The sequence below is a fragment of the Schistocerca gregaria genome, chromosome X (assembly GCF_023897955.1).
Source record: "Schistocerca gregaria isolate iqSchGreg1 chromosome X, iqSchGreg1.2, whole genome shotgun sequence".
Classification (NCBI taxonomy): domain Eukaryota; kingdom Metazoa; phylum Arthropoda; class Insecta; order Orthoptera; family Acrididae; genus Schistocerca; species Schistocerca gregaria.
Genome location: NC_064931.1, coordinates 106,968,212 through 106,984,311, shown reverse-complemented (window position 1 = coordinate 106,984,311; position 16,100 = coordinate 106,968,212). Strand labels below are relative to the sequence as shown.

At 33.3% G+C, this 16,100-nt stretch overlaps 1 protein-coding gene across 4 annotated transcripts in view; it reads right to left on the bottom strand.

Moving 5' to 3' along the window:
- The window catches only part of LOC126299565 (apolipophorins), a 108,544-nt gene that overhangs the window by 56,330 nt on the left and 36,114 nt on the right, over positions 1–16,100 (bottom strand). For all 4 annotated transcript variants that reach the window (XM_049991563.1, XM_049991562.1, XM_049991564.1 and 1 more), the window contains exons 15-25: positions 13,640–13,827; positions 10,941–11,198; positions 9,468–9,673; positions 9,101–9,250; positions 8,304–8,513; positions 8,027–8,101; positions 5,134–5,345; positions 3,698–3,827; positions 2,033–2,196; positions 1,561–1,766; positions 1,323–1,455 (exon numbers count right to left, since the gene is read on the bottom strand). In XM_049991563.1, the coding sequence (XP_049847520.1) occupies positions 1,323–1,455; positions 1,561–1,766; positions 2,033–2,196; positions 3,698–3,827; positions 5,134–5,345; positions 8,027–8,101; positions 8,304–8,513; positions 9,101–9,250; positions 9,468–9,673; positions 10,941–11,198; positions 13,640–13,827 (1,932 nt within the window). The remainder of the gene's footprint in view (positions 1–1,322; positions 1,456–1,560; positions 1,767–2,032; positions 2,197–3,697; positions 3,828–5,133; positions 5,346–8,026; positions 8,102–8,303; positions 8,514–9,100; positions 9,251–9,467; positions 9,674–10,940; positions 11,199–13,639; positions 13,828–16,100) is intronic.

Sequence of the window (16,100 nt, the reverse complement as noted above, 5' to 3'; positions counted from 1 at the left end):
GGGCGTTTGTGTGTTATATTACATGCAATGTTGCAGATTTCATTATCTGACAAGTCACAAAGATAAGTAAACCTTTTTAACTCATTTCTGTGACTTTGTTACTAATTTTTTGGAATGTTGTAGAACCTTCATTCTCCTATCCTGTTACCTGACCCTGGGGCATAGCTGTGTAATTGTATTAGGGAAAAATTGTCTTAGCAGTGTACTGCACCAGAAGCCATTCCACAAACTCAGCCTACCATAACAACAGTGGCAACTCGGCCTCCACAGCAGTAGCAACAAGGCCGTTACAAAACTGCTGACAAGGTTTTACAAAACTGGCGATGAGGGTTTACCAAAGAAGCTTCTTGAACATTTGTAGTAACAGCTTTCTATGTATTAAAACACTGCATTTCAACTATAGTAGTGCCTGTATTTCAGCTATAGTAGTGCTTCCCTGAACTCCTTCAATACTGCCTTTGAAAATGTACTATAGTTCACTAATTTCTCTGACATCTATATCCTAGAATCAAAGATCATATTTCCATTCAGCCACATGATTTAAATTTTCTGGGGAGTTATCACTTATTCAGTTGCTGTGTTGGTCCTTCAGCAAAGCTATGGTAGTTTCCTTCTTCATTCTTGCCAACTCTAAGCCTGTTGCCCTTCTTTAAGGACCTTGGTATCAATGAAACATTGTAACCTAAATAACCTTGAAACTGCTTGTCAATAATAATTTAAAACCAGTGTTACAGACAATGTTAAAAGTATTCTTGTTGCAGCAACAGAACAGAAACCAAACTATGAATCAAGGTTTGTTATGATTATATATTATATCTACTATAAATTAGAAAATACATGAAAATGTAGAATATAAAATCTAGTACTGCGAAGAAGCATGGAAAATTACTCATACCTATATATAGAACGAAAGAAGATGTGTTACATGAAGAAATAAATGTTCAGATATAGGTTATTATACTCCAGTAACACATATTTAAAAATACATCAGTGATATAATTTACTCTTCTAAATTTCACCAATAATGATAAAAAATGCATGAAAACAATACAGAGGAAAGCATACAGAAAATGAAAGCTGTTTTTATGTAACTAAAGAAGAGGTGAACTGGAACTATTATTCAATAACCCATTAACAGAGTAGAAAAATCCCAACAAACTTAGTGTAATCATCAGATGCTTCATTTATAATTTACTTTCACAGCCATAACTCTTTCTCATTGTTTCATGTAATGCAGTCAGCTATTATTAATGGTATTCTGACTTATCTAAAAACATCCTGAAAATATCTTTTGTCTTATACTCTGTCATAATTTTAATTACCTTAGCATTGCCACTCGGATTTCCAGAACCTCTATTGAGTTTGTAAACAATTTCAAAGGAATCTTCTCCTTCACTTGACAGTTTAACATGTGCATTTATAGCTTGAGCATCTGTTGTGAATTCTGTGATTAATCTATAAACAAACAGAAAAATAAATTTGAAATAGTAATAATTTGTAGTGAAGTTATAAATACAAATCTTTTTCCACTTCTTGTACAGTCCAATGACAAACACAAACCTGACTGAAGTTTTTCCTTCAATCTTCAAGGTGCTTTCAGCTTTCAAGGAAGTGTGATATTCATCTTCAGTTGCAGACTTGATATCAACCTGGAGTTCGTATTTTTTGCCTGATAGCACTATTAGTGTGTTTAGGAATACAGAATCATCCTTCGGCTTCACTTCACGAGAACTTTCAATCCGGATACTATTGTCAAGAATTTTTGCCTGTAATAAATGAAGTAGAGAGGATGAAATTTTTCTTTCTACATACTGAGAACTTCCTGATTTACATAAATTCAAATTATTAACTTAAATCCTGACTACCTCCAAAGACAACTGAAAGCCTTGCAATTGGCTTTTTTTAAATATTGTTCAATTTTTTGAATAAGCCATTTTTTCATGTAATAAAATGTATCTCAGTAGTGGTCATTTGAAAATAATGTTTCATATCCACAATAAAAGTGCAATGAATCAGTGAAAATTTTACTTACTGAAAATTTTAATTCATAATCATCAGGGGCTTTTATGTCTCTTTTAGCAACCAAACTAGAGCTCAGCTCTAGTGCATCATACCCAAGTTTCAGGTCATACTCAAGATGCCTGGGCTTAGAACTGATTTCAAATTTTCCAAGAATTTCATGTCCAGTACCTATGACTGCAGTGAAAATAAAACAATTGCATTAGTAATTCTGTGGATCTACTTAAGTTAAAAATGTATTGGATGGATGAGAACAAAATTTAGACATTTACAAAAGCTGTATTTCTCAGACCAAGAGAATTACTGGTGTTGAATGTGCCAGTCTCTCTCTCTCTCTCTCTCTCTCTCTCTCTCTCTCTCTCTCTCTCTCTAAACTGTCTCTGATCATGTTCTTTTTTTCTGATGCTATAACTCTACCCATCATGAAGCATTAAGTATCATTAAATTAACTTAAACAACCTACAGAAAGAAGCAAAGAGCTAATTACAACCATATTTGGAATACTGACAGCTGTTTTACCAATTTCAAAGTATGTTTATATTTCAATGTTTATTCTAACCATGCAGCTTGTATCTGTATTCTGCAAAGGTCATTTTTACTTTGAACCTTATCAGCTGATATAATGTGGAATTTATGTAAAAGCCCAGTATTTTCAGGATATTCCAGACCAGTGGTAGAAATCTACATTAGTAAAACTCATACAAAAAATAATAATTATCCAAAACACAAACTAAAAAGATGTAAATGTTGTAGCCATGGAGCAGCTACACAAAACAGACTGGTGTGACTTTGTGTAAAAGACTACCCCAAACTAATTACTATAGTATACATCTCATTTTCAGTACAAACAGATGATAGCAGTAATGGTGCAAAAATGTTTTAATAAAGTTCTTACTAATAACACAGTAATAAAAGTGGTGCATCGTTACTTCACTGATGCTGAAAACGTATTATAATGAAATTTTTGACTATCATGATGCAAACCAAATTTTTATAGTGGAATAAAATATACATTCAAAGGAGGTGATAATTATGAGGTAATACAATAATGGAAAGACAGTAAATCATTCGCATAAAGAAACAGCTGTATAATTGATTGTTAAGCAAGCAATATGACATAGCATAACAATGTGACGAAATCAAAAAGGTAACTGTAGTTTGTATTAACAACAAAAATTGTTATTTCTAAGACTGAAATGGTGAAATATAGAGTGGTGTTAGTGTGGAAAGTATATTAGAGATGGTACAGGTGGTAAATCAGCTATACTCTGCAGAAAGTGTTAAAAACTTGAAAGAAACTGATATAAGAGAAAATCTGAAAGAATTTCTCTCTTAGAGAAGAGGTGAATGAGCATGCTGATAGCATTTTAGATATATTTTGCAGGACTGTTAAGAACACATTTTGTTTGTACCTGATGAATATTTAACATATCAAATAGATAAAAGTTCTAGTCTGAGCCAAAAATAATATTAAAGTTTAATTCTTCTCCAATATTGTGGTACTTAGAGGCATAGTACAAGCTCAGATAGTCTTTAGAAAATCAGTACAGGCATACAATGACAAGTACATATCAACAAATAAAAAATTACTTCAGATTTAATTACTAATGGTTTGACGACAGTACTGAAGATAATCAAACAGTTATGGTGCTATTTACTTTGCTTAACTTTTCCTTACCTTTCCCTGATGTTTCTAGATTGAACTTGTCCAGGGTCTCATATTTGCCTTTAATGAAGTGTTCAATAATGATCCTTGATCTATCACTCTTCAGATCTCTTCCAGCAGCTAATATAATCTTGCTGTCACTCTGAAAATTTCAAAATAGTATAAATGTTGACGCAATCAGTTCTATGCATTTTATGGTGCTGGAAAACTTATTGTGGTTGAAACAACATTTTTGGTGCACACTATGACAAAGAGAGACATTTTGTATGCAGTGGTTCTAACTATTGTTGAGTTTTCTATATTTTTTATAGACTATACAGACAAAGAACCAATTGTTCAAATTGGTAAGGGTCCCACACAGACAAACACTACTCTAAGACTGGATGAACTAATGTATTGTAAGCTATTTCCTTTGTTGAAGGACTGCATCGCTTCAGGATTCTACCAATAAACTGCAATCTAGAGTTCGCCTTACCCGTTACTTGTGTAATCTGATCATTCCATTTGAGTTCATTTCAAATAGTCACACCCAGATACTTCACTGATGTTACCGCTTCCAAAGACTGACCATTTATTTTGTACTCATACATTAATGGGGATTTTCACCTTGTTATATGCAGTACGTTGCACTTACTAATATTCAGAGATGACTGCTAGTCATTACACCACACATTTATTTTCTGCAAATCCTCATTGATTTGTTAACAACTTTCATGTGATTCTACTTACCTGTAGACAACAGCATCATTGGAAAAAAGTCTAAGGCCGCTGTCAATACCATCAACTAGATTGTTTACGTAAATCATAAAAAGCAGAGGACCTATTACGCTGTCCTGTGGCACACCTGAAGTTAGTCTTGTTTCTGTTGAAGTTACCCCATTTAGGACGACATACTGCTCCCTGCCTGTTAGAAAACTTTCTATCCAACCACTTATGTTATTGGATAGACCATAAGCACACACTTTTTGTAGGAAGCGACACTGCAGAACTGAGTTGAATGCCTTTCAAAAGTCGAGAAATATGGCATCAACCTGGGAGCCGGTATCTAGAGCCTGTTGTATATCATGCGCAAAGAGGGCCAGCTGTGTTTCACATGACCGCTCTTTCCTAAAACCATTATGGTTTCTGCAGATGAGCTTCTCAGAGTCAACTGTACCATTGTACCATATGTATGTGTGTGTACCCTGTATTTTCCTTCATGATGGGATCTATGAAATATGATGGATGAATGAATGAATATTTGATGATGGAAACAGACAAAATTTCTCAGCTGAAGAAATATAACAATTTCAAAATTGCTAAGTCCTAATGTAAAATTTTTTTTAGAAATAGTGCTAAGGTGCTGGTAGCAATTATGTTGACGGAACATTGAAATTAAAATTGCTTCCCCAACATTATTACACAGTACTTAAATTCATTCATAAGGATATTCATTACACTGTACTTACTGAATCATCTCCTCTTTTGTTAATTAGTTGGAAACCATAACCATAGTCAGGATACTGTGGAGAAGTAACTTCAAGAGCAACATCTATGCTTCTTGGTTCAGCATAATTCAGATGGCCATTAACATTAAGTTCATTTTTGTCCACTGAAAGTTTCAGATTAAAAGCATAATTCTTTGGAGCAATATCCAGATGACCATTGATAGCGTATGTTCCTGCAATGAAAAATATTTGTACCTGCAGTTAATTGAGGTGACATCACACAAAATACAAAGAATGTCATAAGCTACATGAAAACTGTTGAGATATAATAAATTTACTTCAACAAGCAGGACCGTTATCCCAAAACATTTACTCAGGCTGTACTAGATAATAACTTACTGATCATACTTCCATATGTGATAATGCTCAATGGACATGGAAAACCAATAATAGAAACAAAGAATTCCAGTGAGATTTGTTAATTACTGTTTATCACTCTCTATTTACAGAATGTAATGAATGAATGGATTGAAGTCACTTAGCAACTGGATAATAAATGTATTGTTGCTATCAATGACAGTGGCAAAAGGACTAATTTCGAAACAATATGGTTGGAAATACATCCAGTACTCATGAAACGCCTCATAGTTACAGTTTTATGAACTGTGAAAAGTACGCAGCAACCCCTGATAGCTTCACAGAACACTGAATTTATGGTAGTAACATAGTATTATGAAACTTTAATCATCACTAGTATTTGGGGCATAACCAGTAAAAGTAGAGGTAATAAATTTGTCTTCTTACTATCCTCTTCAATAAATGTATACTTACATCTCTCTCTCTCTCTCTCTCTCTCTCTCTCTCTCTCTCTCTCTCTCTCTGTGTGTGTGTGTGTGTGTGTGTGTGTGTGTGTGTGTGTGTGTGTGTGTGTGTGTGTGTGTTTATTTTGAAGAATAACTTGTGCACCTGAAAATTCAGGTCAATAATATGCATACCAAAGTTTTCTTTTTTCATGAACTCAAAATAATATTTAAAAATATTTACTTTTTACTGGATATGGTACCTAAAACATCTCATCTGAACCTTTTTTATTTGAACAATATATAATTAACTGAAGAACTGTTTCGACAGAAATTGAAATTTCAAAAGTTGAAACCATTATTCAAAAGCGGTAACAGGCATAAAGACGAAAAATATTTTATCAGCATTCTCCAAAGTATAAGAGAGATTAATGAAGCAGTGGGTCACTAACTACTTAACTACAGAACTGTAATAAATATGAATTTTGACCAGATAAATGCCTTTAATGGATTACATTGATGAAACAATGATAATTCTACAAAAGTAATGAATAAGTGGTAGGACTCATTTTAGAGCTCTCCAAAGAATTACATACTGTTTATTATGCAATTACTTTAGACAAACTGGAAGTACATGGAATCTAAGGCGTAGGAAAAGTGTGACTTGAATCATTCACGTGTATAATATGTAGGTTATGAAATGTGCATCAGTTACATCCAGTCCTAATTACCAATTGGTACTCAATGAAAAATACTGGTTAAAATTTGTGTACTACAATGCAGTGTGCTTCTTCTTTTACTATTACCCAATTACATAGGCAACATACATGCCTACAACAGTGTAACTATAATTCATGTTCTTCATAGATTATTTAATAATAGTGAGCAACATAGGTGAAGCTTTGTATAAACTTACTGATGAAGTTCGATGCAATAGGTTTACAGGTAATGGGAATGAAATAATTACACACAGACTGGAAAATTGCAAACCTAGATATGATGTTCAGTAGGTCAGACTTTGCAATAGCACATACCATGAAACTGGTGTGAATGCATGTTGACCAGAAAATACACTGAGAAGAGTATATAATTAAACCTTCACAGACAATTCAGTCTGCTTTGCTTCAATAAGGTTTTCAAATGTCTCCACAGCAGAATATGTCAGACTGAAATAATTTGGGTATTCAGATCTCTGCATCATGGAAGATGTCGGAATGGAATACTTTAAGTACTACTGGATTAGTTACAAAACCAAGTTTCATTTAAAATAAATATTTAAATTACAGAAGTACAAAAACTGTATTTATGGTCACAGTCTACCTTGTCAACTTGCAAATAAATATTTATTACCATTACTAAACTACATGTAACTGTGCAAGCTTTCACATAGAACGTGTAAAAAGAACACAATCTCAAAAAATGTGTGATCCACAATAAGTGTTACTTTAGAATGAATTGTTATCATACCTCAAGAGGTTGGAAGAGGAAATAAAATTGAGAGTAGAATTAAAAATAACTCTATTTAGGAGTTTTTTTATTGTTTTGCAAATCCATTTGTGTATGCTGCAACTGTATGTGGTCAGTCAGACAAAAAAGAGTAGCAAGATTCTGTCTGTAGTCTTGGTTGGAAAAATGAAGATAAAAGTGTAAGACCATGATGACAATGAAGTTATTATGAATGAATCAATGAAGTATATGTATTGTGTGTGAATGTTTTTAGACCATTACAATAGTAACTGAGTATCAAATTTATTTATGGTTAAGTTATTAGAGCTGTGTATGATATGTACTTTCATGTGTCCCACACCACTGTTGAAAACAGTCAATGGACAAATAAATAATGAAAATAAAGAAGAGAGGGCAGAAGCTAAAATGACAAAATGCAGCAAGATGACATATTGAAATATGAGAAGAAAAACTAATGATGTGGCAGTCAGGAACAAACAGTTGTAAAAATTTAATGACATTAAATACTATAAGACCTTACTAAATTTTAAACATTTATCTGAAAAATCAGCAACATTCTGCTTTTAATTTTGGGATTGGAATTTTCTTGTTAATTAACAGAACATTAGCCTCAATAAAATTAAAGAAATTGCTGGCAGATTACTTACCCTTTGGTGTCTTCAGGGCCAGATCTTGGAATGTGTATTTATTCTTGCCAGAATTCCTTTCAACCACAACTGCTCCTGAAAATAAAATAAAAGCATACTTGGTTCAGAGGAACTTTTGTAAGATACTTACTTCAACAAAAATGTTGAATTTTGTTAGCATTAAATTAAATTTGAAAGATCAGAAAATACATTAAGGTGTGGTTTTGGTCAAAAGTAATGTTACTAACAGTCTTCTCTGGTGCAAAAATCAACACAATAATAATTTGATTTTACATACCATCAACAGTAATTCCTTCTGGTGTCTTATGTGCCTTTTTAACTTTTACATTATTTTCCTTAGAAGGAGCTTTATATTCAAGGACTGGTTTGTATACTTGGCGATTTGGATTGCCAGAAATTTTAACACCACCCTTGACTGAATATTCATCTGCATCAATAACAAGTTTGGCTGACACTGACTTTTCATTGTTATCATCTATTAAGAGACCTGTAGAATAAGAAGGATACTTTAATGAGAGTTATTTTACAATATTATCAAATCAGTACATTTCATAAAGTATTAGCAACTTTTTTATGTGTGCTTTCTTGCCTCACTTCAGATAAACTTCTTCATATTGCTCTATGTCAGCAGCTACATATTATAAAATTACTGAAAATTCACAAAGTACACACAGTTAAATACATCAGTTCCAGAACACAACTGAGGTGTTTGGGCAAGCTGTTACTGGCTGCACAGGCTAGGTCAGTATCAGAGGAAACATGACAATATCCCATAAAAGGCTGTGTAGAGTGCTATTGGAAAAAAGTACTATAATATGATACTCATCTACTTCAATGACATCAACTTGAAATTTGGACAGAAATTCTAGTATGTGTGCCAATGACAGTTTTATTTCATTGCGAAAGTGAATACATCATCTTTCAAGACAAATGCACTAATTATTCCAAAGTAAGTATGTAACAAAAAAATCATGAAATAATATTATTTCCCCCTCCAATAATGACTCTTACTTCTCAACCCACAAAAATTATAATACTAAGAACACATGAATCACAAAAAACAACACATTTTACCTTCAGCAACAACTTCTTTCCATGCAGATTTCAGAGTTGCTGTGACTCCTTGATGAGGTTTTTCTTTTCTTTCAACTAGCAACAACACTTTACGATCAGCACCAGAGCCAGGTGTATCAAAGAGAACTTCAGCAGATTTAAATGCTGACCCTGAAAATTAAATTCAAAGATAAATACTCAAATTAAATGCTATACGTTTTTCTGAGAGCTTTAAATCCAGTTATTTATTTCATATCTGATCAGCAGCATATTTTTACTATCGGTATTCACAATGAAGACTAGTAACAATATTTATGTGACATAGCATTTTGTAAATCTTTTCTTATTGATAAAATTTTGCAGTAAATATCTGTAATTGTGGACATACCATCCTTCTTAAGTTCAGCTCGGAAGTGGTATTCTGATACATCATCAGCCTCAATACTGACAGACAGATGACTAGGCCCATTAAGAGGATAAAAGGCAGCAGCATGTGTTGGTGAAACCCAAGGAACACTCACATTACCACAGAATGTCAAACCACTCACTGGAGATAACTGGTCAAAACACCCACGATACTGTTTGTAGTCATTTCTGTAAAGTGTTTCAAAAATATGAAATTTTAGTGTGAAGTATCTCTTGCATGACAGTTCATGATGCCACAACACATTTTTCTCATTAAACTATAATACAAGGGGACAGGGACATATGAAAGAAAATAAAGTGAAAAATCTACCTTCATAACGCTAAGTGAGCTGAACATACAAAGTTGAATAGCAAGATAAAGCAGTTTCATCTTTTGGATGTGCAAATAAAATATAACAGTACATGAACAAGCAGACAAAGGTTGGTTACAGTCAATTCAAACAAAAATTTTGCGCCAAGGTACTGCTCTAAATTATTTTCTATATTTTGGCACTAAATAGCTTTTAAGGAAAGAATTTTAAGACCTTTTTTTTAAAAAAAACATACATCCAGCAAAATAAATTAATGACTATTCCGAAAATGTTGGTATATTATTATTATTATTATTATTATTTCGTGTGTGTGACATTATCTAAGGCAAAATGAAACAAATGGTAAATAGAAATCTGCAATGAGATGGTGAATTCTTTCAAAAACTGCTCATGGAGATATTTCTACGAAAATTACAGAAAGTAAGGCAGGTTATAACCATTTTTATTAACTTGAGACATCAAATGGAAAATAATCTTTCTTAAACACTCTCAGCATTATACACTGAAAGCAAAGACATTTTAATTCTGAATATGAAATGTGAACATGAAATACAGGTATTTCTTCACATATAACTAAGAGTTTCCTTGCAGTAAGAGACGGGATATTTAGTTGGCACAACAACAAGTGAAAAAAAGGTAACTTTACTGTCCTTACATATGAAACAGTAACAAACATGAAACTGTAGCTTCAGTCAAGTGATGGGAGCTGAACTGAGTAAAAATTTTTGAAAAATATTATTTCCATAAAATTATCAACTACTATGGTATACAGTCATTATGTATGAAATGTTAATATTGTCCTGCCTATGACTAAATAATGCTTTTTAGTTTACTAATGGTGAGTCTCAACTGCATATTCAATATCAAGTGGTAGCTAAATGCATCAGCCCAAGTCAAAAACCACCTGACCACCACAATACAACATGTCTGTATGTGAAAAGTAGTACTAATAAATATATTAATTCTGAAAATCAAATGATTGGAAATACTAGTTACAATGGTAGTAGATCTTGTCATAATAACAACATTACTCAGCTCACAAATGAACAAATAAAAGATTATTCTTCCACTCATACAGTGCATTTATGTAATTAACTAATTCTAAGGAAAATAGATTTGATTACCCTTGCAAGTTAAAATGAAGTGGTGTGGAAGTTTCTGGATGCCCTCTTTCCTTAATTGTAGTAAGAACATCTGTTTTCACATCAATAATATCTTGTTTCTTCACAGGCAGGCCAACTTTAATGTCTATGCCAAGATCATTCAAGTTATGTACCGCAACATTGATACCCGTTGATGAATGCACATTGTAATCCAATTTTAAGCCACCTTCCACAACGTAGGCATCAACAAGCAGCTTTCCAGTAAGTTCTACTGCAGCACTGGCAATGTAAATATTTAGATTCATTAGTTTCTGTTGTTGCAAGCTTTCATACATGTGAAATATATGGTACATATGAAATTAACATGAATAAGTGATACACAAGTAACACGAAATGTGAAAATTTTAACACCCTAACCATATAAACTGCCAACAAGCTTTCATATAAAATTAAGTTCATTTTTCTAACCATCATATTTCCATAGAAAGTACTTCTCACATCTGTATCAGACATGTCCTACCTTATCATGAATTTTATTTTTTTATAATCTGATTTATATGTAACAAATTTTGCATGCTTCTTACAATAAATAGTAAGTTACAAGGCACCTAATGTATGCAGGCCAATTCCAGGTCAAATGCAACTTAATTCTTAGACAATTCCCAGACAATGGTTGCAGTTTCATTCCACTTAGTCATAATTTGGTGGCCATTTCAGCACTATACATTTTTATAGTCGACTATATCATAAAACATATTTCACTTGATTATTTCCTCTCTAATACTGTGTTTTGTCTCACTTGGTTTAATATTCACTTTCTGTAACATTTCTTCCATGCACAAATTTTTTGGAAAACCCAAGTCATTCATTACATGTAACCTGCTCTCAGGCCTCATAACAATCACTTGTAATTATTCTTAAAGCACCTGAAAAAAAACATATATGACTTTCTTGGAGTCAAATTAGTAGTAAATTATTTGTTTTTATTTGGATGAAGTTAATTATGAGATAGCTTTCTTTCATTTTGGGAAGTAAAAACTCTGAAGCAGTGGTATCTAAAATCACACTTCCTGCAGTCATTGTTATCAAGTAAGAAATCACAATTGTTAAAAGAATGGACTTACATTCAGTGTGAGCAGCTTTCTAATTCCCATCTAGCCATTCAGCTTTACGTTCCCCAAAATCACTTATGGGTATGCTGTAAGTTTGTAGTAGTTAAGTCCATTCTTATTTAATTTATGATGTGTCCACTATCTAGTGACACTGTCCTGGATGAAATGTTAAGCCTTGATCTATCTATCTTCCAGTTATTGTTGCCCCAGCAACTATATACCTTCCTTGCTTCTCTTCATTCTGATTTTTTACTTTATTTAAACTTATGATTAGATCAAACATGTCATATACCAGTACTTATAAAAGTAAACCATCAGTTGAACTGATAATATTAGAGTACAAAAATATTATTTCTTTTATTTCTATTCCACTGAATTTTGATGTACCTACCTTCACTACATGACTTTAAATTTTTAAATTCTACTCAGGAATGTGGGGCTCAGTGGGTTACATGCCAGATTACAAACCCAAAGATATAGGCACTGATTCCCAGAGAAACCTAGGATTTAGATTCTGTCACTTATCATTTCTTTCACTTCTGATAACTAATTGTTAATGTAAAACAAATACCAAATGGCACCATGATTCAAAATCCTCATTAAACTTACGTCCCCCCAATAAATTCATGTGTAAATATTTTCAAATATCAAAGGCATACTGCCTCTAATGGGACCATGAATTGTAAGAAACTGGTGTCCAAACAAACCTTGACAATCAGGGCAACTTTATTATGATGGTAGGAAAGGAACAATACTATATCTATTGCAGTTTTAAGGAAATACTGGACAAAACTAGCGATTTCTGTTTAAAAAAACTCTTTGAGATACTATAGCTTCTCAAAAATCAAATCACAAAGCAACTAATAATATACCCAAATATCCTAGGCATTTTCATGCTATGTCACTACAATTTCCATCCTCAATATTAAACTGAAACTCATAATCACGTTCCTGGACTAAAAAAGAATATCTTTAATACTAAAGTTGCTGAGGAGTAGTTGCATGTTTGCAGAAGTTCTCTGGAAGTATCTAAGAACAATGAAACCTTAATAGAAATTTCTGAGTGTGAAATGTCAGATACTACTTCCTCTCATTAAAAAAGTCTCTCAGGAATTAAGTTTGTCAATGGTTCAACATTTCAACTTAAGTCTACTGAATAAATTGAAGATCAGTACTAAAGGGCTGAGACGTAACTGTCCAAGATAAAACTCATATGTTTAAAGTGACATTTTTTAAATCTTCGTATTGATAATGATATAGTATTTATTGCAATTTTTGCTGGAAACATTAATGCCACGACCTTTCTATGTTCTACAAGGTATTTATGAATGTTCAAAAGATTTAAACATTTTTTTTCTTTCAATTGTATTTTTTAGGCTAAATGAAAACTACTGAGAAAGACACTTTACATAGTGGCAAGGGGACATTATAATGTTTCTATCTTGCATTACTGAATCTGTTACAGTCTGTTTCTTTGTCCGAAAATCATGTTTCAGTTAAATGCTACATTTGATATTATTGTTCGAAAACACACACACACACACACACACACACACACACACACAAACACCAGACTAACAGGCATTACCAATTAATATATAAATTTACCTTGGAACAAACTCTAGCCTGAAGGCTGCATTTTCTGGTTGACGGAGTATAGAACGAACATCTACTTCACCATTAAGTTTCAGACGTGCAGCAATACTTCCATCAATGGCTAACTTCAGTGGAAAACCAAGATTTGTTGGGTATGACAACTCTGAATCCAGGAATGTAAAGTGAGGCTCAAAGTCATACTGAAATACCAAGAAGATTGATATTATCAAACACAAAATGTTACTTACATTGACATAAGCATGATAATACTTAAGTAAACTTCCTAAAGATTTCTTTAGAATTTTAGATTAGAGATTCAAGTAACTAATGGAACTGACACCTGGTAATTTTTTATGGAATGATACCTATCTAGAAATAAGAAAAAAAGATTTCGTTAACACAACTCACTTCCTTTGGTTTTATAGTTTTTTAAAAATGTTCAACATCAGGTTTACTAGGCCCTGTTTATGCCTTCTTTCCTCATTTTAATTCATAACTGGATTAGACTTGAAAAGTTATTGAACTTTTGGACCTCTGTAGCTGAATAATGATTGAAAACCACCACACTTGACCATATAATTGTGGTGGTTTTTTCCAACAATAGATTAGACTTGATATTTAAAACAGGCAAAATAATCACATCACAATCATAATTTCTCAAATAGGTTAACATTAGTGCAAGGCAGAATGGATTGTGGTGTTTTTGGCTCTATTGCTACTCCAAATGAATCACTAATATACCATACATTAGAAATTATATTGTGAAAAGGACAGTTGATACCATTTAGCAGAGATACTGAGTTGCAGATAGGCACAACAAAAAGACTGTTACACAGTAAGCTTTCAGCCAACACACACACACAAATCACTGTCTCTGGCAGCTGAAGCCAGACTATGAACAGTAGTGCATGAGGGACAGACAATAAGATGGGGTAAGGAGAGGCTGGGGTGCACCCAGTCTTTTTACTTCTCTCTTTTTCCTCCCCCCCCCCCCATCCCGCCTTCTGTCTAACCTCTCGAATGTGTGTGTGTGTGTGTGTGTGTGTGTGTGTGTGTGTGTGTGTGTGTGTGTGTGTGTGTGTGTGGCGCTTTTTTTTGTGTGTGTCAAAGGCCTCTCGGAAAGCTTATCGTGCGACAGTGTTTTTGTTGTGGCTATCTGCAACCCAGCATCTCCACTATATGGTAGGTAGCAACTATTCTTTTCATAATATTGTTACATTCCATCCTCGATTTTCCATTGTTTGGTACATTAGCAATTTTTTTTTCTCAGTTTCAAGTAAGTGACAGGTGATAGGTACACTAATTGTGCATAATCTACTCAGCTTCACCCAGCTGCCTCAGTAGGCCACAATCCACAATAGATGACTGACATATTAACAAATGTAATCCAACAATAAACTACAAGAAACTGTTTTTCACAAATGCTATGTTAACTTAGCCGGTGCCAGCCAAATGGCACTATCTCAAAATTGAAGCAAAAATGGAAAGCAACTGCAGTTTCAATAATGGATAAAATACTGACAATTTTAGTAAATCATAAACTACATTGTGGGCAATGCCATTGTAAAACCATTGCATAAAAAGGGGGATACGTCGGATGTCAACAACTACCGCCCAATCTCTCTTCTGACAGCTCTATCAAAAATTTTTGAGAAAGTAATGTATTCAAGAGTAGCCTCCCATATTTGTAAAAATAAAGTACTAACAAAATGTCAGTTTGGTTTTCAGAAAGGCTTTTCAACAGAAAATGCTATATATGCTTTCACTGATCAAATATTAAATGCTCTGAATAACCGGACATCACCCATTGGTATTTTTTGTGATCTCTCAAAGGCCTTTGATTGTGTAAATCATGTAATTCTTTTAGATAAGCTAAATCATTATGGTTTGAGTGGGGCAGTGCACAAATGGTTTAATTCATACTTAACTGGAAGAATGCAGAAAGTTGAAATAAGTGGTTCGTGTAATGTTAAAACAACAGCTGATTCCTCAAACTGGGGTGCTATCAAGCACGGGGTCCCACAGGGTTCGGTCTTAGGTCCTTTACAGTTCTTGATATACATTAATGACTTACCATTCCACATTGATGAAGATGCAAAGTTAGTTCTTTTTGCTGATGATACAAGTATAGTAATAACATCCAAAAACCAAGAACTAAGTGATGTAATTGTAAATGATGTTTTTCACAAAATTATTAAGTGGTTCTCAGCAAACGGACTCTCTTTAAATTTTGATAAAACACAGTATATACAGTTCCGTACAGTAAATGGCACAACTCCAGTAATAAATATAGAATTTGAACAGAAGTCTGTAGCTAAGGTAGAATTTTCAAAATTTTTAGGTGTGTCCATTGATGAGAGGTTAAACTGGAAGCAACACATTGATGGTCTGCTGAAACGTCTGAGTTCAGCTACGTATGCTATTAGGGTTATTGCAAATTTTGGTGATAAGAATCTCAGTAAATTAGCTTACT